At 43.3% G+C, this 21,965-nt stretch overlaps 2 protein-coding genes across 2 annotated transcripts in view; one reads left to right on the forward strand and one right to left on the reverse strand.

Annotated features, from left to right (window-relative positions):
- Window positions 1-1,338: 1,338 nt before the first annotated feature.
- On the reverse strand, window positions 1,339-16,223 carry POLR3F (RNA polymerase III subunit F). Its single transcript, XM_018558814.1, has 9 exons — window positions 16,138-16,223; window positions 12,061-12,178; window positions 9,239-9,306; window positions 8,823-8,890; window positions 8,476-8,555; window positions 7,488-7,631; window positions 5,951-6,058; window positions 4,551-4,742; window positions 1,339-1,723 (listed from the first exon to the last, which is right to left on the reverse strand). The coding sequence occupies exons 1-9, from the start codon at window positions 16,191-16,193 to the stop codon at window positions 1,646-1,648; spliced, it is 912 nt and encodes a 303-aa protein (XP_018414316.1). The 5' UTR covers window positions 16,194-16,223; the 3' UTR covers window positions 1,339-1,645.
- A 388-nt stretch (window positions 16,224-16,611) lies between these two features.
- DZANK1 (double zinc ribbon and ankyrin repeat domains 1) overlaps window positions 16,612-21,965 on the forward strand; it is a 38,760-nt gene continuing 33,406 nt past the window's right edge. Inside the window, exons 1-4 of the mRNA XM_018558818.1 lie at window positions 16,612-16,729; window positions 19,300-19,413; window positions 20,440-20,593; window positions 20,873-20,990. Of these exons, the coding sequence (XP_018414320.1) occupies window positions 19,305-19,413; window positions 20,440-20,593; window positions 20,873-20,990 (381 nt within the window). The 5' untranslated portion in view covers window positions 16,612-16,729; window positions 19,300-19,304. The remainder of the gene's footprint in view (window positions 16,730-19,299; window positions 19,414-20,439; window positions 20,594-20,872; window positions 20,991-21,965) is intronic.

Raw genomic sequence — 21,965 nt, forward strand, 5'->3', positions numbered from 1 at the left:
GCACCAGCGCTGGAGGGACAGCTAAAAACTATAGGAAAGAGGAAGATGATCGGATTAAGAGGCATCATTTAAGGCAGGGCTCAAAATTTCAAGTCCTGAGCTACTAGCCAGGCCTTAAGAGTTACTAGCCACCAGTTGCCCCACCTTACCCTGGCCCGGCCTTAACTCCGCCCCTAAACACACCCTCTTAAAATAACCTTATGATAATTATTATCTTATGATAGTTGCCGCTTGTAAACAGCAGATTAGGGATTCCTGCTGCAGGAAAACACAAGTTCCTGACACAGGAATATCTCATCACACCTGAAATATACTGTAGGTGTGAGTGGGGCCTAATATACACATACACCTGCCGATTATCGTACGATAATCGGCAGGTGTATGGGCAGCGTGCGACCGCTTCTACTGTAAGCTCGTACGACTTTCGTCATCCAAGCACGCTGGAAAACCTGCCAAAAATTTTATGATTTTTGGCGGGTTGGTGGCGTGGTCGGAAGACGAATGCCGCACGGGCCGCTCAGCACTGCAATCATCGGAATAATACGCTCATCATAAAATAATACGCTCCCCCCTTACTAACCCCCCCACACACATAAAATAATACGCTCCCCCCTTATTAACCCCCCCCACACACATAAAATAATACGCTCCCCCCTTATTAACCCCCCACACAAAATAATAATACACTCAACCCCCCTAGCCCCCTCACCTGTTCACGTCTTTGCAGGGAGGAGGCTATGACCAGGATTGATCCCTGGTTATCTAGGGGTGATTAGTGAGGTCTGCAGCAGATCTCACTAATCACACCCAGATAACCAGGGATCGATCCTCCTCACATACATCCTTTCTTTCGGCCGGAGCTCAGAACTGTCAGAGCCCCGGCCGAAGGAAGCCAGAGCTGACAGGAGCTGCTCTGCGGTCTGCATCCGACACAGATGCAGACCGTGGAGCTGCTCCCGCAAGTCAGGTATGCGGTCTTCAACCATGTGCCTGACATGTCAGCTGTCTGCGGGTCACATAGTACTGGCTCGCGGGCCGGAGTTGGCCTGCGGACCGGTACTTGGAGACCCAAATTTCCACTCGCCCTCACTTTATTTTTACACGCCAAATGCGAGCAGGCGAGTGGAAATTATGAGACCTAATTTAAGGTAAGTCCTTACATTAATTACAGTGACTGAGTGGGAAATGGTGCAAGAACCACTAGACAGAATATGCAATTACCTATTATAAATATATGAAACACGCTCAAATGTTTATTTCTATCTGTAGTGCAATATCAAAATAGGTATGTACTGTCTTGTGAGCGCCTGTACAAAAGGACATGCAAATGTATATAACCTATTATTTATTTAACATTTCACTAAAAATAAGAAATACTTCTGATCTAGTATCTATGGCTCATTCTGTTTATTACCATGCTTACAACTTGGCAGCTGATTAAGGCGTTAAATAAAACATTGTTCCTTGGTTTGGACCTGATTTAACAGAATTGGATATCAAAAATGGAATATGAGTGGTAATAAAAATTGTAAACATCTAAAATAAATACTTTTAGTACAATTTGTACAGTCTGATACACCAAAGTGTGGCATGCTTATAGGTAGGTGTCTTTCCCCGCGGTGCTATGCTTTCTAATAGGCCTCCATCAGAAATCCAACCACTCCGACATATATATACAGTTTGATGGAGAAATATCCCCTCCTTCATGGCAGTCCTCAAAAACCTGTCAAGGTGAACAAAAGAAAAGAAATGTAAAGTGTATGTACAAATGCTATGAGAATATCAATATAATAAAATCACACTGATGCAGACTCAACAACACTCTCAATTCTGGTATTGCATGGTGAGACACTTGCACCTTGATCATTAATGAAGGCTCATAGGGATTATTTCATATACCTAAACATTTTTTATTGCAGACTATTTTACTGTAAAGCTTTAAAAACGCACTGGATAATGTGTAATTCTTTGTCGCATGACGCTAAAGTCATAAAAAAAAAAAACCATAAGGAATGTAATGCTTTTAAGGTATTTTTTTTTATCTCAATGTAGGTCTGTAGCACCCAAACAGTTTTATAACCCTGATTACCTTCTGACCTCTGTTCTAATGCTGTCACATGGTGTGTGTACGCACCTACCAACAGTACAGTATGTTGTGGACGGTCAAAGTGATCTTTCAGAGGTGGTGTCAGGCAACAAGTCAATAGGCAGACAGAAATAACAATGACTTAAGGCTAGAACCCGTATCAACCCATACAGATTTTCCATCTGGTAAAAATATTGTGTGTGGGGAAATCTAGAGAAGCCCCAAATAGCAGAAAAAAACCTGACGGGTTTTAATCGTACTCCACTCTCCCCAAAATCATGTGAGGCGGATTATACACGGAGCGAATCTCAACACCCCTCTGCTCAACAAAAGTCGATTTTTCGTCAGGAACTAGCCAAAATTCAAGCTGTGGGTGGCCCTATCTACATTCGTCCATTCAACAAAAAGTTGATTTTTCATTAGGAACCAGCTGAAATTTGAGCCATGGGTAGCCCTGTTGGCCAATCTGACAATGTTTGGCCAAACAGTGCCTGCAGCCAGTCAGATGCAGGCACAAGAGCAGGCAGTGGGAGATTCATCCATCTATGCTGTTTAGCGTGAATTAAGGAATCTGTAATTTTTATTTTTTTTCATTTAAACAGCAACTAAAGAAAAATCTGTTAGTGTTTGACCAGAGGCGAGACAAGAATGCCCCAAAAAATGTAGGTGGAAGATAGCAGAGGGGCCCAGGTGGAAGAGATGAAATGATCGTGTTTCTTCAATTTAGACTTTTAGTCCATAAAACACACGCATAACTATCAGAGTCTCAACATGTTTCGTGGCTCAAAGATGGCTACTTCTTCAGGAGGGTGTGATGAGACACTTTAAGCAGAGTGGTAGCAACTCTCCCGCCGTGTGTGTTTCATGGGATAAAAGTCTATATTGAAAAAAACAATAATTTAATCTATTCCATCTGGTCGCCTCTGCTGTCTTGCGCCTATGTTTTTTTTTGGCATTCTTGCCTCATCTCTCTAGATTAGAACAATGGTTCTCAACCTGTGAAACCTCAGGACCTACATTTGTCCTTGGTCATTAAGTCGCAAACCAAGTGGCACTGCATTGCGGTACCGTGCGTTTCGGTGCAGGTGATTGAGCTGTGGGCGGAAGGTGCGCTTGGGCTGCCATTCAAATAAATGGCAACACAACGCACCTCCAGCACCAGAACGCATAGTAGGTGTGATTGCGTAGTACAGTGCATTAATGGCACAGGACTGTTCAATTAATGCACTGTTCTAGTGTGAACGGGCCCTCAAAAATACTGACAGACACACACAACTACAGACACAATCTCACACACATATACACTCCAAAAACACATTTTAAATTTTCTTTTCTTTTTTTAAGATCCACCCAGTATCCCTATATTACGAGAACTGGAGTGGGTCCTCAGCCTGGGGTCCAGTGTGGGCTGCTGTGCTGTGTTGGAGCTCCATCCATATGCGCATTGCTTGTACAACTCCCTTGCACACCTTGTTGAGGTGCCAGTAGCCAGAATGTTTTTGTCACTCCGGTCCAGGCACCTCTAAAAGGACAGGTGAGGGAGCTGTAAGTAATGCATGTATGGATGTAGCTCCCTCGCAGCCATAGCTCCAGTCCACCCCACCTCAAGCTGACATTTGGGCATATTTTGAATGGCTGCTTGGCGCGAGAACTGACAGTGCTGCACTAGGAGAAGGCTGAGGAGCATCTTAACCAGGAAAAGTGAAAGGCAGGCGGCGACCCACTGAACACGGGCGTGACCCACTTTTGGGTCACGACCCACCAGTTGAGAACCAAGGCTCTAGAACACATCGGGTCCCTCTAGCTGCCGAGCTTTGGATCATCTGAACTCCACACCAAGGAGCATTGAGAGTGACCTTCCTGCTCGGGGACAAAAATATTCCCCGCACCGCCTTTTTGCACCTTAGGTTGCCCGATATCCCCAAGGGGATTTCTCATAACCTATGTGAGTATCACACTCTTTCTTCTACATTTATTTAAAATGTATCTATAGCTTTGAACTATAAAATACGACACAGTCGGATCTCTCCTGGGACTTTTTGCCCTCAATTTTGTTGCTCCTACTAGTTGGAGTTGTCTCTCATTCAAACTTATATTTGTCTAAGGCTTTTTGCCAAGATTGCAAGAGAAACATACAGCAAGCACACTTTAAGGCTGGGTTCACACCTGGGCGTACGGAATATGCGCGTTTTGTGCCACACGTTACCACGTTTTGCGGTAAAAGAAACACGCGTTTACGAGGGCTATCCGGCTGTATCCTAATGGATACGCGCGGCAAATACGCCCGAAAAAGCTCCTGTACTTCTTTGGGCGTTTTTCAGCGTGTTGTTACGCGCTGTAAAACGCCCAGGTGGGAACCATGCCCATAGGCAATTATTGGTTTTCACATGTTGAGCGTTTTGTAGCGCGCTGTAAAACGCCCAGGTGTGAACCAGGCCTTACAGGTCACATCAAGCAATCTTACCGGGCACAGGCCACAGGGTGTACGCACTAAACCTGCTGGCTGTATGATTGGGTTTACTCCTCTGTAAAGTTTCATCTGTCCATCCACACTGCCCACTGTTCCCTCCTTTGCTGCAATTATGGTAATTTCTACCTTCCCGTCATAAATCAGCGTGTTTAGAATAGTTTCTATGTCTTCCATTGACAATTCAACCTTAAAAAAAAAAAATTTAAGAGATTTGATTTCTAAAATCATACATACATTTTGTTACATTTCGTTATTTGTTACATTTCTTTTTGTTCAATAAATTTTTATTAATAGTTTTTTGAGTTTACAGATATACAAATCACAACATCAGGAAATGTGCAACGGGTAAGCAAACAAAGGTTATCAACACCCAAACGAAGGGAACACACAAGGAAGGGAAAGGTGGGTACAGGGGATCTCCCCACGTCTCCCCCCCACCACCATTGTGGTGGGGGGGAAAAAGTATCAATCCGAGGTGACCAACTCACATTGTACTTAGTCATGGTATAATTTTTTTAGAGCAGTAAGCTTCTTTAAAAAAAAGCCAGGAGTATGGGACATGAGATTGAAAAATAAACTAAGGGAAAGGGTGAGGATCTTCCAGGATCTAACGATCACTCATTTAGCTGCTGTAAAAATTTGCTGAAGCAGTTTAAACTGAGTCGTGGTAACGCCTGGTGGTTTCTGACTAAGAAGAGCAATATATGGGCTTCTGCTAGGTGTGAAGCCAAATGTCATGTGGATTTTACTCTATATATATATATAATCTGAACCAAAAACAGACGACAATCAGTCCATCTCACCACACATGGGCAAAGGTGCCATTTACAGAAGAGCCCCCATGGACCGAGAGCCCGACAGTGTCAGGAGCGAGAACATCCCCTCCTCTCTCTGCCGAGTCCATCACCAAGATGGCCGCCGGCAGGTGTCAATTAGATGAACGTCCATGCGCGATGATGTCACGGTGGGGTGTCACCCAGTCTCTGCTCCAGGTGTCACCCAGCCTCTGCACGCCCCTGCGTCGGTATGGCCTCAGAAATCCTCTACGGGACCAAGTACCACCTCATAAACAGCTTATAGTTGGTCTCAAGTGCTGACACTGTATTGGATCTTTTAGAAGTAGAGATCCAGATTTGGGCCCAGTCCTCGTCTGTCACCACACGATTTGTTACATTTCTTTAATTCATCAAATGACTACCTCTATGCCGGATCTGCTGATAGATTAAAACATTCTAAATTTTGATCTGGATCTAACAAGGGATAACTGCTTCTTGAATATACAAATTCACTGTTACCAGTAAATATCCTACCCATAACAGACCTGAAAAGATAGTTTTTCAGCACAAATGACGGATGCGACAGCACCAGCCAAAACTTTAGTCTTGTATTTTTACCTTGCTGATTCCAAGCTCACAAATATATTTCCAGACTTCATGGGATGATGCAAAAGAACTGTTTCTTTGGATCATAGGGTTTTGCTTACTGTCCCTCGCTGCTTCTGCCTGTTAAATTTGAGGGGAAAAAGTAAGTCTTCTTTTACACTGAACAGCGATGTTAATGGTCTACAATCCACTTTGAATAAAATTTTCTTCTTTAAAAAAAAAACAAAAAACTTAGGAGACAAATAAACAGTGGTACACAGCAGTGTGCATTACAAATCTGCATTAAGCTCCGCTGAATTTCGAAGTCCATAGTACGTAGAAAACAAAATAAATCATTGGGGTTGTGAGAAAAAAAAACCAGGAGAGCCCAGTCACATGACCTGTTAAAGTCACATGACCGACTGTACACCCATTACAGCATTCTCCAAATTTGACTGCAAAAGTGGAAAAAAACCAAAAGCAGAAGAAACTCCTTGGGGCAACACAGGCTACCCACCGTGGCCCATATTTTATAAATGTACGATATACACTCTTGGTTAAAAATTAGCCCCTTAGTATAAGTTACTGAAAAAAATTACACATCAGGAAAATATTAGAAAGGATGACCTAATATTTAAATAAAGGGGGCATACTGAAGACATATGTACATATGTTGCGTTAGACTTACCGGTAACGGTATTTCTAGGAATCTTCCAGGACAGCAACCTGAGATGATTGGTTCCACCTTCTACAGGAAACACAATTAGCAAAACAGTTAAAAGCCCCTCCCCTTCCCCTCGTACCTCAGTTATGATTTTCTGTAAAGGGATCCCCTGCAAGAAAATTGGCAGCTGTCATTTTGGTGACAAGGTCCAAACTGAGTGGACATCTCCCCAAAATAAGGACAAATGCAACCTTTAACGGGTGTCCTCATTTGAAGATCTTCCATATATCTTCGTTATTGTGACAATTGTCAAATTTCAGCTTTCCTCTCTTTTTTTCTATCCTAGTGGCAGCGGTTACCATGACAGACAGTCAGGGCAGATCTCACCAATGAGGACACAGCAATACAAACCATAAATAGAAATAAATAATAATGGCTGCATTTGTGCTTTAAAGTTGAACTCCAGCCAATCTTTTTTTTCTTTTGAAAGGGTAAATACTTCTGTAAAGTTTTAATTGGGAAAAGAAATGAGGGGGATGGTTCTCACTGAGACAGGAAACCACAGACAGGAGTAATACCCTGACGCAGGTTCTAACCATTCCCCATTAACTGAAAAAAAAGTGATTTCTTGCAGCCCCACTAGAGAGATCTTATCATTTCCTGTCCCTACAACAAGTAAGGGGAAATCTCCCCACTGGGTACGCAGATTAAAACCTGACTGAGATTCTAACACTTCCCCACTCTGCCCAAAGCCAACAAAGGTTTAGCTAGACTTCAGTTTCAACCCTTGTATACCTAGGGAAAATTATACTCTTTGAGCAACCAAATATTCCAAACAAATACAGTTGTATAGCATTGTAAACACAAAGTCATAGTAGTCCAAAGATAAGATTCAAATTGAATTACCTTGGTTTGTAAGAATTTAAAACATTGTTGGTTTAATACTTCTACAAATTCAGACTCAAAGTCCTGGTCACTATACCATGCTCCTCCCGTCACAGAGCGGTCCGGCTGGACATTATACAGCATGTAAACTTTCTTTTTGGAAGCCTGATATGAAAAAAAAAAAAAGAAGAAGAACAGAGCACACAAGCTTGTTTTTTTGTTTACAATTAAAGCAAACCTATATATACACCGTATTTTGCGCTCCATAAGGCACACCTGACCATAGGACGCAGGGAGGGTAGGGTTCTGTGACAGCTGTAGTTAGTGACAGCTGAGACAGGTGGCGGCGTGAACGGACGTTCTTCGTCTGCTCTATGGTGAGCTCCTATGCCGTGGTCACGGGTCCCCCAGAGGAGCGGACAGGATCGCTGCTGCTCCTTTCATACAAGTGATCTAATCAGATCATTTGTATGAAAACGAGAGGCGGTTCCACACTATACATTTAGCTCTGCTTGTCAGGAGCAGGGCTAAATGTACAAAAACACTACTCGCCCGGCGCCCGAAACTGCATGTCCCGGGTGTCGGGCAATAGGGATTTCCTCAGCTCACACATTCGCTCCATAAAAAGAAAAAAAAATGAACAAACAAAATGTATGTACGGGGATCGCTGTAGGTGCCCCTGCACAGCTTCAGCATATTTCCTAAAGGCTTGCTGACAAATGCAAACCTCTGCTTACAAGCTGTGGGGAAATATAGCAATAGCTCATAAAAGGGAAAGTCCTGAAAAAGAATTTGTGACTTGTGGTCAGACATATTACCTCTAATGATGCTGATCCCAGGTCCGGGTTACTGCTGTGTAGAGTAAAAATCATACTTTTCAGAATATAAGACATTTTGTGAATGAATAAGGGGATCAGAGGGGGGGATAAACAGTATGGCTTCTGTGTATCGGAGCTGCAGCTCTCATAGCCACAGCGCTCGAAGTACAACACCGGCTGATGATTTTTACTCTACACAACACCGATATGGACCTGGAATAAACATCATCAGAGGTAACTTTTTTCTTGGAGCTCCCCGTTAATTTACTTCCTAAAAAAGCTGTGACATAAGACATTATTAAATGCAAAGAAGCTTCTGAAGTGTAAGCCAGCATAGAAAGATCCGGTTGAATATCAGTTAAAGTGTATGTAACCGTTTTCAATGTCCAACTTTCTTGTTGTCGACTTTTGCTTTGTACTGAAAATATTCATCAATAAAACACCTTATAAACTGTATGTAATAGTTATTGCACATAATATACAATGAAATGGGAAAATAAAACCAAGCATACAAAACACCCCCTTTACATAAGCATACCTTTATTGCCAGCATCCTCGATAATCTGATACACTAACTTTTCCTGATTGTCAGATCCCTTCATTTTGCTACAAATAAAGAATAGAAGAGTGAGTCTCCTTAAAGTCACTGAGGGGGATTTATCGAAACTGGAGCAGACAGAATCTGGAGCAGCTGTGCATGGCAACCAATCAGCTTCTCTCTTTCATTTTCAAATCTTAAATGAACAAATTGAAGTGAGAAGGTGATTGGTTGCAATGGGCAACTGCTCCAGTTTCGATAAATTCCCCTAATGAAAAGCCCCAGCATAAATCTGTCCAGGCAGTGACAACATATTTAGAGAAAGGCTTCTTTCTACCAATACTAATCACACAGGTGCTTTGCTTTTAAACTTGTGGACAGTTCAGAAATTTGAATGCCTGGCGATTATAGCTCACCCAGCGGTCTGTGCGTCTTTCAGTCTGTACAAAAGGCCTGCTGCACCTCTAAGAAGATCTAGCTGACCCTAATAGTTGAAAAAAATAGAAACAGTTTAGTATAAATGAATGCAACAAAGGCAAACAAATACATTTCAATAAAGAATCAACTTTATAAACCCACACCTTCTTCACATCAAAACTTAAAAGAGGAAGTTACCCATATCTTCAAATTAACAACAAAGGTGCCTATAGAAATGTGTAGTAATCACAATCGACAAACAGATACTTCTAAGTATTTGCAGGCTTTTTATTTGTTGCATACCTTTCTTTTTCTCCCCATTCTTCTGAAAGTGGCCATTTTTACTAAGGGCAGATTTATCCATCACCCTTTACTTCCTGGAACTCTGGCACATGCGACTAGGACATGTAAGCATGCACATCATCTCATGGGAGGAAAATGCCTTTCACTGAGAGCTCAGGAGATTACAGATGAGATTTCCCAGCAATGCTCTGCTGATGTAACCTTCCCAGAATGCAATGCTTGGGCACAATTACATCATTTGTGGCACAGTGGAAAAAAAAGAAATTGTAAGAAAAATAAAAAAATATGTTTGTTTAGCTAATGAAAGATAATTTCATATCGGCATGCAGAGCTGTATACTGATATGATTTTTAGTCATGCATGTGTCTGCACTACCCCAGAAGGGGAGGAGGACAGGGCAAAAATGCCTGGGGTCCTCAGGAGTCGATCCCCTGTAACAGGAGGAAGCCAAGGTGCTGGAAGCGTGTGCAGGGCCGGCCTTAGGGGTGTGCGAGCAGTGCGGCCGCACAGGGCGTCATGGCAACAAGGGCGCCGTGCGGCCAACAAAGCTCGTGTTGGGGGCAACTTCTCTCCCCCTCACCACTGGGCGCTGGCCATCCGATATGACAGCGCTCCCTCGTCCACAGGAGGGAGCGCTGCCTGCTGTCAGGATGGCGGAGCGGTGAGGGGGAGAGAAGCCGTGCCCGCAGCTGTCAGGATGGCCGAAGACACCGTTACCAGTAAATGAATACACTATGCAAGAGGGGGTGAAGTACTACAACCTTTTCACAACATGGTATGGACACCGTCATCCATTAAAAGACCTTCAGCAGCTTTTACAGATTTGTAGCCAATTCCAGGAATCGAGCACAGGACCCAGTGTCCATAGAACTGTCCTCCTACGTACGCCCTCAGAATTTAAAAAAAACACCATAGGAATGCATAGCTAGATTCCTATTGGCTATTTCACTTTGCAATAGCCAATAGCAAACCAGTTATTGCACCCACCCACCCACTGCTGCTGTCAATCACTAGAAGCGGATCTGATGGAGAACTTCAGGTCCCTCTCTGCTGATTGACAGCAGCAGTGGGTGGGTGGGTGCAATAACTGGTTTGCTATTGGCTATTGCAAAGTGAAATAGCCAATAGGAATCTAGCTATGCATTCCTATGGTGGGTTTTTTTTTTCTGACTTACGGCGGAACCCGATGTCAGAAAAAAACAAAACACGATCGCAGGGAAAGGTTTACTCTGATTGATCGAGCAGAGTAAACCTTTCTGGGAGAAAGTGTTTCTCTCCCGGGCAGCCGGGAGCCGCTATCTAATAGCGGGAGACTCACGGGGGACCCCTGGCAAATCGTCATTCGACCCCTGACGGGATTGCGACCCACAGATTGAGAACCGCTGATCTACTGCATATGTGGGCCAAACCGGCCAGACTATTCATTCAAAAACACCTTTAACTATTGCTTACTAAGAAAAGAAACACCCCAGACAAATATTTGCCGAGATTTCTCTTGGACAGTAATCCTAAGCCCTGATAAATGTGGATTTGCATGTAACCACTGAAAGGCTTTGGATTTCAACTCCTGATAGACTCTCTTTCTGTAATAGTTAAGATTACATCTGGGCCAACCTATATGGCTTGGGGCTCTCATCCTTTAACTCTACATAAGGTGACATTCCCAGGGACCCTGTTAGAGTTCAATTGGGCATTAAAGAACTGCTACAAGATAACAACCATCTCTTTGGAACATCCACTAAGCTTGAAGTCCAGCACTCCATTCACCATTCGCAATCAATGCCATTGCAATACACTAATGCCTTGGTTCTCAACTGGTGGGTCGTGACCCAAAAGTGGGTCGCGACTCCATGTTCAGTGGATCGCCACATGCCTTCCTCTTTTCTAAGTGAGAGGCTCCTCAGCCGCCTCCTTTTGCAGCACTGTCAGTTCGTGCGCGCCAAACTGCCAATTAAAATATGCTGCCCAGTGCAGAGCGTCAGCTTGAAGTGGGATGGACTGGGGCTATCGCCGCGAGGGAGCTGCATCCATACGTACAGCTCCCTCATGTGGCCTGTTGAGGTGCCTGGACCAGAGTAATGTCACATTCTGGCTCCCCACACCTCTATAGGACATGCAAAGGGAGCTGTACAAGCATTGCACATATGGATGAAGCTCGGTCACAGCACAGCAGCCCACAAAGGACCCCAGGCTGAGCATCAACTCCAATTCTTGTAAGGTATGGAGACTGGGTGGATCTTTTGAATGGCACCCCAAACGCACCTCCCACCCACAGTTTGATCGCCCGAAACGCGTGGTACCGCAATGTTGTGCATTCCTTTGCAGTGCCAAGGACAAATGTGGGTCCTGAGGTTACACAGGTTGAGAACCACTGCACTAATGTGTACATGCTACGCTGCTGCATGTTGCAGGTGCACATTTTGCTATGCCTCACTGCAATGCAGCAGTGTGAACTTGCCTTTAGTGTACCTTTAATAGCATCTTATAGTATCCTCATCTCCCATCCCCTACAACTTACCACTGACAGCAAGCGGTTGATTGCCATCGCTCTCTGCTTTGGTTCAATATGTGGCATCTCATTCTGGATAACTTGGTCTGTAATGCCATGAGGAAACTGCTGACAAAGCTCTATAATCCTTAAATCCAAAAAGAAAAAAAGAAAACATTAAAGTATGGGCCTCAGCCAGAGATTTCAGATTGAGGATTGAATGAAATACAAGATTTGAGAAATTAACCATACAGATGTTATATTTTATCTTTTCTAGAAAAATATGATTACTACACCACAATTTGTATTTACAGGTAAAAGTAAAACATTCAGTGGAGATGAACCCAGATGGGGTTATACATGATTATATATAATACTTCAGGGAAAGGAAGCTGCATAAGACTGAGTAATCTTACAGAATACAGGAAAACATTTCTGTTGATTAGAAAAAAAAAAGAGATTGCAAAATATAAAATGGGCCACTGTGCAAATATCCCAAAGTGGAAAGAAAGACAATTATTATTCTGATGCCATATTTGTGCTCAACAGTAAGTTGTTCGACTGGCCAATATGGATTGTGCATTGTTATGGATGACCCAGGAACTACAATATAGTTGTATATCCCCAAGAGACAGAAGAAATTGTCAGGGGGTTTAACTTTCCTGCGTATACCAAAAGCTAAAATATTAGTTATGGGTAGACTTGCAAAACTAAACCATGTATAATCTATGAGTTGCCAGTCACAGCTTAATTATGCAGTTCCTGTGCAACATTATTCACTGGCCCAGCTTTGTCACACGGACCCATACGTACCAGGGCATTCCTTGTGTGACAGTACTTACTGGCCCAGATTTTGTCAGATAGACCCATACCCAGTACCAGGGCATTCCCTTGGTGACAGTACTTACTGGCCCAGTTTTGTCACAGGGACCCTTACTCATAAGTACAAAGGCATTCCTTGTGTGACAATACATACTGGCCCAGCTGTGTCACATGGACCCATCCCCATAAGTACCAAGGTATTCCCTGTGTGACAGTACTTACTGGCCCAGTTTTGTCACATGGCCCCATCCCCATAAGTACCAAGGTATTCCCTGTGTGACAGTACTTCCCGTCCCACCTTTGTCACATGGCCCCACACCCATAAGTACCAGGGCATTCCTTTTGTGACAGTACTTACCAGCCCACTTTTGTCACATGGCCTCACACCCATAAGTACCAGAGTATTCCTTGTGTGACAGTACTTACCGGCCCACCTTTGTCACATGGCCTCACACCCATAAGTACCAGAGTATTCCTTGTGTGACAGTACTTACCGGCCCACCTTTGTCACATGGCCTCACACCCATAAGTACCAGAGTATTCCTTGTGTGACAGTACTTACCGGCCCACCTTTGTCACATGGCCTCACACCCATAAGTACCAGAGTATTCCTTGTGTGACAGTACTTGCCGGCCCAGTTTTGTCACTTGGACCCATACCCTTAAGTACCAGAGTATTCCTTGTGTGACAGTACTTGCCGGCCCAGTTTTGTCACATGGACCCATACCCATAAGTACCAGAGTATTCCTTGTGTGACAGTACTTGCCGGCCCAGTTTTGTCACATGGACCCGTACCCATAAGTACAAGGAAAATGTCTTCGGCTCCCAGCACTAAACAGAGCAGCTAGGGAGAGAAGAAAAGGCAAGTACACACTGAGGAGATGCATTAAAGCAAACCTGTTGCTTTTCCCTGAATGGTCCAGGTTTCCTTTAAGGCCTTATTCACACTAAATGCATGTGAAAGCTGCACATAAAATACAATAAGATCTGTACTATTGCCATCAATGGGGCTGTACTCATCTACACATTTTCCAACACTCTGGAGTATTCACAAAGTCTGTCAATTTTAATTTCTAAAAACAGTTCAGTATGAGAAAAATGTCAGTATGTGTGACAAATTCACATACCGTACATGTCATGACTGTGTATGTGAATGTGTCAGTATCAACACAAAGACCTGCTCTTGACTGGTCTAATTTACCCTCCATGTCACTGAATGTTTATGAATTTGGTTCAACGATACCGCTACACTTAGACGCATTATAATAAGAACTATGTAAATTTGCACAGAAGTCGGTCATTTTTAGAGAAATTTGGCATCCGCATTAAAATACCTGCAATACCGACAGAAAGCAAGTTTTATTGTCTTTGTGAATTCCCTTGAATGTCATTTCTGCAAGAAGAATTTTGCTGCAAGTGACAGAGTTAAAGGGAACAGCATGATAAAAAAATAGAGGAGGTACTCATTCACTTTCCGAAAGCAGAGCCCACAACAAATGAATAGTCATATAGTCCATACCTCCCAAGCTTTGGAACTTGAGAATGGTGGACACAGTGGGAAAGGTGATGTGCGGTGTGCATAGCACACTGTAGAAAAAAAAAGTGGGCTTGGCTATGCTGTGCTTGAATACTGGTCAGTGGCATTTTTAAAATGTTCCCGTTAATCACTAGCGGTCAGCAGCCTTTTAGAAAACTCACCTAAACCATTGGAGGTCAATGGTTTTGAGGAATGCTTCCACAAAATTTAGACCAGGGGTAGCAGCTGTGGTGAAACTACAAATCCCATGATGCATCTCTCTGCAGGAGTCATGTCTGTGGCTGTGAGAATCTTGCAATGCCTCATGGGATTTGTAGTTTCACCACAGCTGGAGGTTTGCTACCCCTGCTTTAGACCTTTATTCTGCGTTGCTGTCTGTGTGGTGATGTCACTGCTGGAACTCTGCTTATGTTATAAGGCATATGATCACTCCACCCAGCAATAAATCCATAGACCAGACCCGGAATAAAAGGTCCAGGACATGGCCTGGATCCACAGGAAACCAGGTTTATGGTTTGATCTTGAGATAGTCCCACTGAATCTGGGACGTTTGGGAGGTATGTGACTTCCATTAACAAGAGGTGATCTGCCGCTGCTCTGTCAGGCTACAAAAATACGCTTGTCCTGGAGGGTCCAAAACAAGTAGAATCCAGGGAACATGAACACACGTAGCCCTAATCTGCAGTGCTCAGCTACTACCCAAAACATGGCAAACACCAGTATGGCTGTTATGTATTCTGTCCAATTTAATCACCCTAATAAGTGTCAAAATGTCTATCTCTGAACACTCATATTTACCAGTTTTGGGGCCTGTGTTGACAGGCTTGTGTTCACTTCTAGGGGGGTTTGGCATTCCTATACAAGTCTATTGAAATTCAACATCTGCTAGAAGTCAAATGCAGGTCAACTACAGATAAAATGAATTATTAATGATCTCAAGTCAAATGATCTCTGATGTCAAACTGATGCCATCGACAAACCCACAGCCTGTCCACGCAGACCCTTGGAGGGGGTTAAATTCCCATTTTTTCCTCGGGGTAGAGGAATACGCTGTGATACTTACCTTATTCTTTGCTTGAGCAGGATTCACAACTCTCTTTTCTCCCTGACGCTCCAAGATGTGGGTGGTCCCTCACCGTCCTCACTATTGGCCCAGCATTGTATTGGATGCTGTCAGCAGTGTGAGACCACCGGTTGGGAGAACCTTAGAGAAGAGGTTTTCGGCAATGCATTGTGGTGGTGGTGTGCACTATAAAAAAGTGCTGCATGTAGTAGTTTTGTTCAGCACAGTGTGATGTCACTGCAGGGCAACGCGCTGTCAATAGAACTTTATGAAATGTCATTCATCATGTTTCAATAAAGTTCTAGCCAAGAAAGTAAACAATGTAATAGATTTGGATCTGCGCATCAGCACTGCACCTTTCTGCGCACACCAGCAGGCATGCTATGTTGTGGCTTGCTGGTGATAACGCACTCTTATTATGACCCTTTTAAAGGACAAATGCAATAATTTAGAGGTTGAATTAAAGTTTTAGTGTAGTATATATAACATGTGTGATAATTATAGAGTACTTCTTATATTGAGATATATACACATTGGACCAAAAAGAAGTACGTGTGAGCAGGAAAGAGGGACAGAGGGATTTGTTTTTTAATGAGGTACAATTGGGAGGATGACAGTCATCAGAAATCCAGCATGGACGGAAGAGAGGTGGGCCAGGACAGTAACATGGATGGCAGCACCTTACCTGTTCTCTGTTTCAGTAGCTTCCCCACTCTCTTGCTTTACCTTCACGTCCGCCATCTCCTAACACGTCTCTCCTACCCTGCACGGTTCACTGTTCTCTACACACTCCATGCACTCCACCGAGCCTGACTCAACTGCGCCTGCGTCTCACTGCCCTGACATCCCGGCAGACATCTTGTGTAAGGGCAAAAGTCGACAATTTCTTTAAAAACACAGGATCTAATAAACAGAAAACTAATAATGGGTTTGTGTCATATAAGTAATGTTTTGCACATAACAGACACATCCAATTTTGTTTTTCAGGCTATGCGTACATATTTTGCCCTTAGCAAACATGGCCGCTGCGCTCAGGCTCTTCCGTGTTCGGTCATTCTGTTCTGCACGTTGTAAGCTGATTGGCCGGGAGAGATGTGGGCGGGGATTGAGCTCGCATCTTTGGTTGCTAGGCAATAGGAGGTTGCCAATCAAGGTTCTGGTTGCTGTGAAGGTGACGGTCCCACCGGGGAGAGCGTCTGTAGAAACGGTATCTGGGAGTTACAGGAGATCTGCTGAACGTTGAGGTTCCTGTGGAAGCTGTGCGACATTCCATCCAGGTATATGAAGGGGTAGACCACCTGTATATTATGATGGAAGTCATGGAGTGTGTATGGCTGTAATAGGCACACTGTGCATAGACGATCAGCTGTGATAAGAGGCAGGGAGGAGGCAGTATACGATCAGGGGTTTGTATCATCTACCTGGCTGTGCATTGTGCTTACCTCTGCCCCTTGCAGCACCTGGGTCTTCATCCAGATTCCAGCAGGAACACATCTGTATGTGACTCCTTCGCTCAGCCTTCCTCTAATTCTCTCCAACAATCTTTATTGGTGTTTATATACAATTTCCGGGGAGACTTTTTGTGTGAATGTGCACGGGGATTAGATTGCATGAGGTTTGCGTGTGATAAACTTTACAGTTTAAAGCTCTTTACAATTTTTCAGCATTATATAAAGCGACATAAAACCGTGAATGATTAAAGCTGAAGTCCAGGCAAAAAGCTTTTATTTAAATATATTCCTCAATAGCCACAAAGGATATAAATGCACGTTGTGCGTATTAAATGCCTCTGCAAACCCAGTTATTACTTTGGAAAAGTAGTAGTGACATCATCACTGTGTTGTACATAAGCTGTGCAAAGAGCAGAGCTCTGGGAGGCACCCAGCAGGCTCCACCCACTACAGGCTCCCTGCAGAAAACTACAGGAAGGGGCGGATACAAGACCAGTAACCCTGCACAAGGAGAGAGAGCAGCAGTGACCGGTCTATATTACAGGAAGCTCCTGTGCAGAGGTAAATTGTAACACTGGATACATGCACAGATCTCTGCTGATCAGGACAGAATGAAACAGATGTCACTCTTGTGACCATCGTGTCTGTTTAGTTTTTCCTCCTCTTCCAATGAAAAAAACTGAGCTGTTAGGTCTATGGAGAGTCTGATGTAAGAGGCATGTGTCTTTATACATTAGTTTATCTCTGATCCATCTCAATCAAGTCTGCCAAAACAGAACTCTGTTCCATTTTGTTTTCCGGGACTGTCCATAGAGTTACATTGAGCTTCTGATCAGATCTGCCTGAAAAGCTGACAGGTGGATCTGATTGGACTGGCCACATGAAAGGGGCCTTAGGCTAGCCAGCCTTCTTGGAACAGAGAGGGGGCAGCACAAGACAGTTGGCATAGAGGGACAGTGAGTACAGTATAAATCTGGCCCTGAGTCCAAATCATCTTTTACTTTGGAATAGAGCATAGAAAAGTTAGATCCTCTGTTAGGTTTTTATTGCTGTATAGGTCCTTGTTGATTTCTTTGCACTTCGTATGTGATCTCCAAAACAGGAAGCAACAATATTCTCTCCAGTGTGGAGACAGGAATCAATAGCAAACAGCAATACAAACACTGTATAGAATTCGGGGGGAACAGTTAACCCACTGCACAAGTGTAAACCCGGCATTCGGCCAGCCATCTTGGATCAGAAGGGGGCAACACAAGACAGTTAGCCTAAATCAAGGGTAGGCAAACTCTGGCCCTCCGGCTGTGGTGAAAGTACAAATCCCATGAAGCTTATGTCTCCGTAGTCATGGAGCTGTGAGGATCTTGTGATGCCTCATGGGAGTTGTAGTTCCACAACAGCTGTAGGGCCGGAGTTTGCCCACCCCTGATCGAGGGACAGTAAGTATAGTATAAATCTGACCCTGAACTCAAATCATCTTTTAGTTTGGAATACAGCAAAGGTTAGATCCTCTGTCAGATGTTCATTGCTATATACTGTATGTCCCCGTTACAAGGAATGAGATGGGGACACAGCCGGCAATAAAACCCTAACAGAGGCTTTAACCCTTCCCATGCTTTAAAATGTCCTTTAGGAAAGTAAAAGGGTTCATACAATAGCAGCATGTGCAGTATACAGTACACAAGATTCACAATACATTTCTTGTTTATTTTAGCCTTTGGGAAGCAATATATACTGTATGTTGCTTGGCTGCATTAAGCTAATCGCTTTTCAGAGAGCCAATGCTAACACAATGGATGATGCTCCAATCCTTACATGTCTATAAAAAAAATATCAGGGCGATTTTCATGGGTGTGGCGGAGTGCAAACATTCCCATTAATCTCTGAATGTCTTCTCTGTGCACATAATACTCTGTGTACACATCTTTAATATTTTATCCAGAGAAGACCAGAAGATTAAAATGAATGTATGGCAGAAGAACAGCTGGCACAAATGACTTTCAGTATGCCCAACGTAGAACTGAAGCCGAGTAAATCCAAAACTTTATTTTTTAGCAGCCATGAGTGGGGTTCCCTCATAACTGCTAGACCGGTGCCCACAGTCTCTTCTCTCTTATGTTCTGGTGGTCTAAGGCCCTTTGGCATGATCATGTCTTATACAGATCCAGAGGTGAGTGCTGACCATTGCAGGACCGAGGATCAGGTAGTAAAACAGTCTCCTAGGCAAAATGAGCGCTTAACCCTTGCAGTGTCAGGGCAACCCCACTGGAAGCGTACGTTTTTAAATTTGCACAAAGTTCTTCTTTAATGTACCTGCACCCATTGCCCTTGTCGTGTATTATTGCTGACCTCTGTCATTTGTAACATGTGTGCTGAAATTGTTCTCTCCCCCGGCATAGAAAGGATGACCGCTGGATCCATCTGTGTACCGCAGATTATACCCCTTCGTGTTCCTCTTCCTGGTAAAGGGAAATATGAAGTAGACACCAACACACCGATTGAAATAAAATCAGGTACAGCAGAGAAAAGCTACCTTCATATTCATGTGAAAGATGATCATTGCCACTTGAAACATGCAAAAAATACATTGCCAAATACATTTTAGCTTGGTAAAGTGATCCCAACTTGACCTGAAAAGTATTTCATCCGTGTCTAAAGCAAACATGTTTTCTTATTTTGAATGAAGTGGTGAATTGTTAGATCCCCGTCAGGTTTTTATGGAGGTCTGAGTCCCCATTTTTTTTTTTCCCGGTGACCACTGTCGCAAGTGAGGGGAAAGTCCAAATTTTGTATTGTCACCAGAACAGCAATAGAGGGGACATTTTACAGTGGGGACCCTTGTTCCCCTGATACCTGTCTTGGGGGGGATTTTTTTCCTTATGTTGGGGAGATTTCCTCTCACTTCATCTTGTGACTACAAGACAGAAAATGAAAGTAAATCTCCCCATTGGGACAAAGTAAAAAAACAAAACATCTTGACACAAATTTTAACTACTCCCAACTCTGTTCACAATGAAAAGGTTTTGACTTGGATACACTTTAGAACAATAACAGTACCTATTTGACCTAAAGATCTGGCCCTGGATTTTTCTAGACTAGAGCCTCTTGGATAATAGGTCCTGGCTGTACAAAGAGCCTGGCTGCAAATCAGAGGCTGTTCTCAGTAGGGCACCTGTCCATCTATAGATGTCCATCATCTGAAATTAATTCAATTTAAAGTATAAGTGCCCCCCTCCCTAAGTTGTTTGTTGATATCCTACTGCAGACATCTGCTTCTATGGAGCTCATCTTCCAGCCTGACTGGGAGACAGAGGTAGACAAGCCCCATAGAAGTCAATGGGGATTGACTTCCACCACAGGGTATCAACAAACAGCAGAGGCTGGGCCTGTAGGAACTCTGTAAGCATTCAACTGTGCACGGGAAGGGAGCTGTGATGTCAGCTTAAAGGGGCCTAAAGGATAATTGCACTTTGTTTTAAAGGTATGGTTATTGAAATGACATATCACCATATATGATGATATATGACCTCCATTTGCAGATTCCCCAGATGTGTCCATATTTTATACACTGGATGGAAGCAAGCCAGATTTATTTAAAAAGGTTGGGCACACAGAAAACACCACTTTAAAGTATCGAGGTCCGTTTACATTGCCTGATGGTAAAATCACTGTTAAGGCTGTGGCTGTAAGTAGGTAAGTAAGCATTGTTATTGTTATAATAAAGACATATAGGATCACTAGTTCCCTGTACTGGTTCGGTACATGCATCTTTAGCTGCATGTTCTGATTTTTTTTTTTTAAATGAGATTCTACTTTAGATTAACATAGCAGTAAACATGTGTAAACCGGGATAACCCACAACAACCAGTCAGATTCCACAGAACAAGTTTCATCCAAAAACAGTATTAGTTTGTATACTGTGTATTGGTTATTTGTACCGATATTTTCTTTTGTCATTCATTTTATCTATAGAGACAACAGAGAAAGTGGCATTGTGACAAAAGTGTTCAGTGTGGAGTATGTTCCCCCAGAGATAGACTCCTCAGATGAAGACAATGATGAAAACTTCCTGAAAGAGCTCTCCAAAAAGGTAGGACAGAAAGTATGACGCTTGCTTCTTGTTGGATGTAGCAAATGAAGTGATGATAACTGATGACAGTGACCATGGCGTATAAGGTTTGATATGCTGCCCCTCCCTCCCCCCCCATGGTCATTGTTCTTAATGCCAACAGATTAGGATGAAGCACGTGAAAACAAATGTATTGTGCTGCAAAACCCTTTAGATCACTCAATGACTACACAGCAGCTAGAAGATAATATTCACATTCTGGTACCTGCTGCTTTTCCACAGAATAAGTAACTAGGACAACTTGATTCAATTCTTATTGAGACTTGTGCTTGTACTCGTATCATGCATACAAGGTCTTGTGACTTTTACTACCATTCAGGTGGTCAGACTAACCTTGCATGTCACAAACCTTGTGGTCCTGCCACATCTCCTGCTCACCTATGCTCTTGTACAGCAGTGGGGAAGGTCTTTCCCCCACTTATATAACCACTGTCCATTGGTCATAGCTAATACTTTTCATCAGGATGCAATACCGAATTCAGGGGAGGCAGGGGTTAGTTGATGCTTGAGAACCTCATCTCTTCCACCACTGGGATAATCCTATTTAAGATGAGATTCCCATAGGAGAAGCATCATATGCTATGAGGGAGCACCAGTGGCTACAGAGAACACAGGTAATGTGCACTGGTCATAGTTAATGCTTTCCATCAGAATATATAAAGAATTTAGAGGAGGTAGGTGTTAGTTGGTGAAGGAGAACCTTATCTCTTTCACCATTGTGGTAATCCCATTTTATATAAGATTCCCAAGGGGGAAGCATCCTATGCTATAATGGAGCACCAATGGGAGCAGATAACACAGTCACTGTCCACCGGTCATAGCTACTGCATTTCATTAGGATATATTAAGGCAGGAATTACTTGCTGCATGAGAACCTCATCCCCTCCACTACTGTGATAAACCCATTTAAGATGAGGTTCCATGGGAGAAGAATCC

Source organism: Nanorana parkeri, unplaced genomic scaffold, assembly GCF_000935625.1.
Source record: "Nanorana parkeri isolate BGI_ZX_2015 unplaced genomic scaffold, ASM93562v1 scaffold361, whole genome shotgun sequence".
Lineage (NCBI taxonomy): Eukaryota > Metazoa > Chordata > Amphibia > Anura > Dicroglossidae > Nanorana > Nanorana parkeri.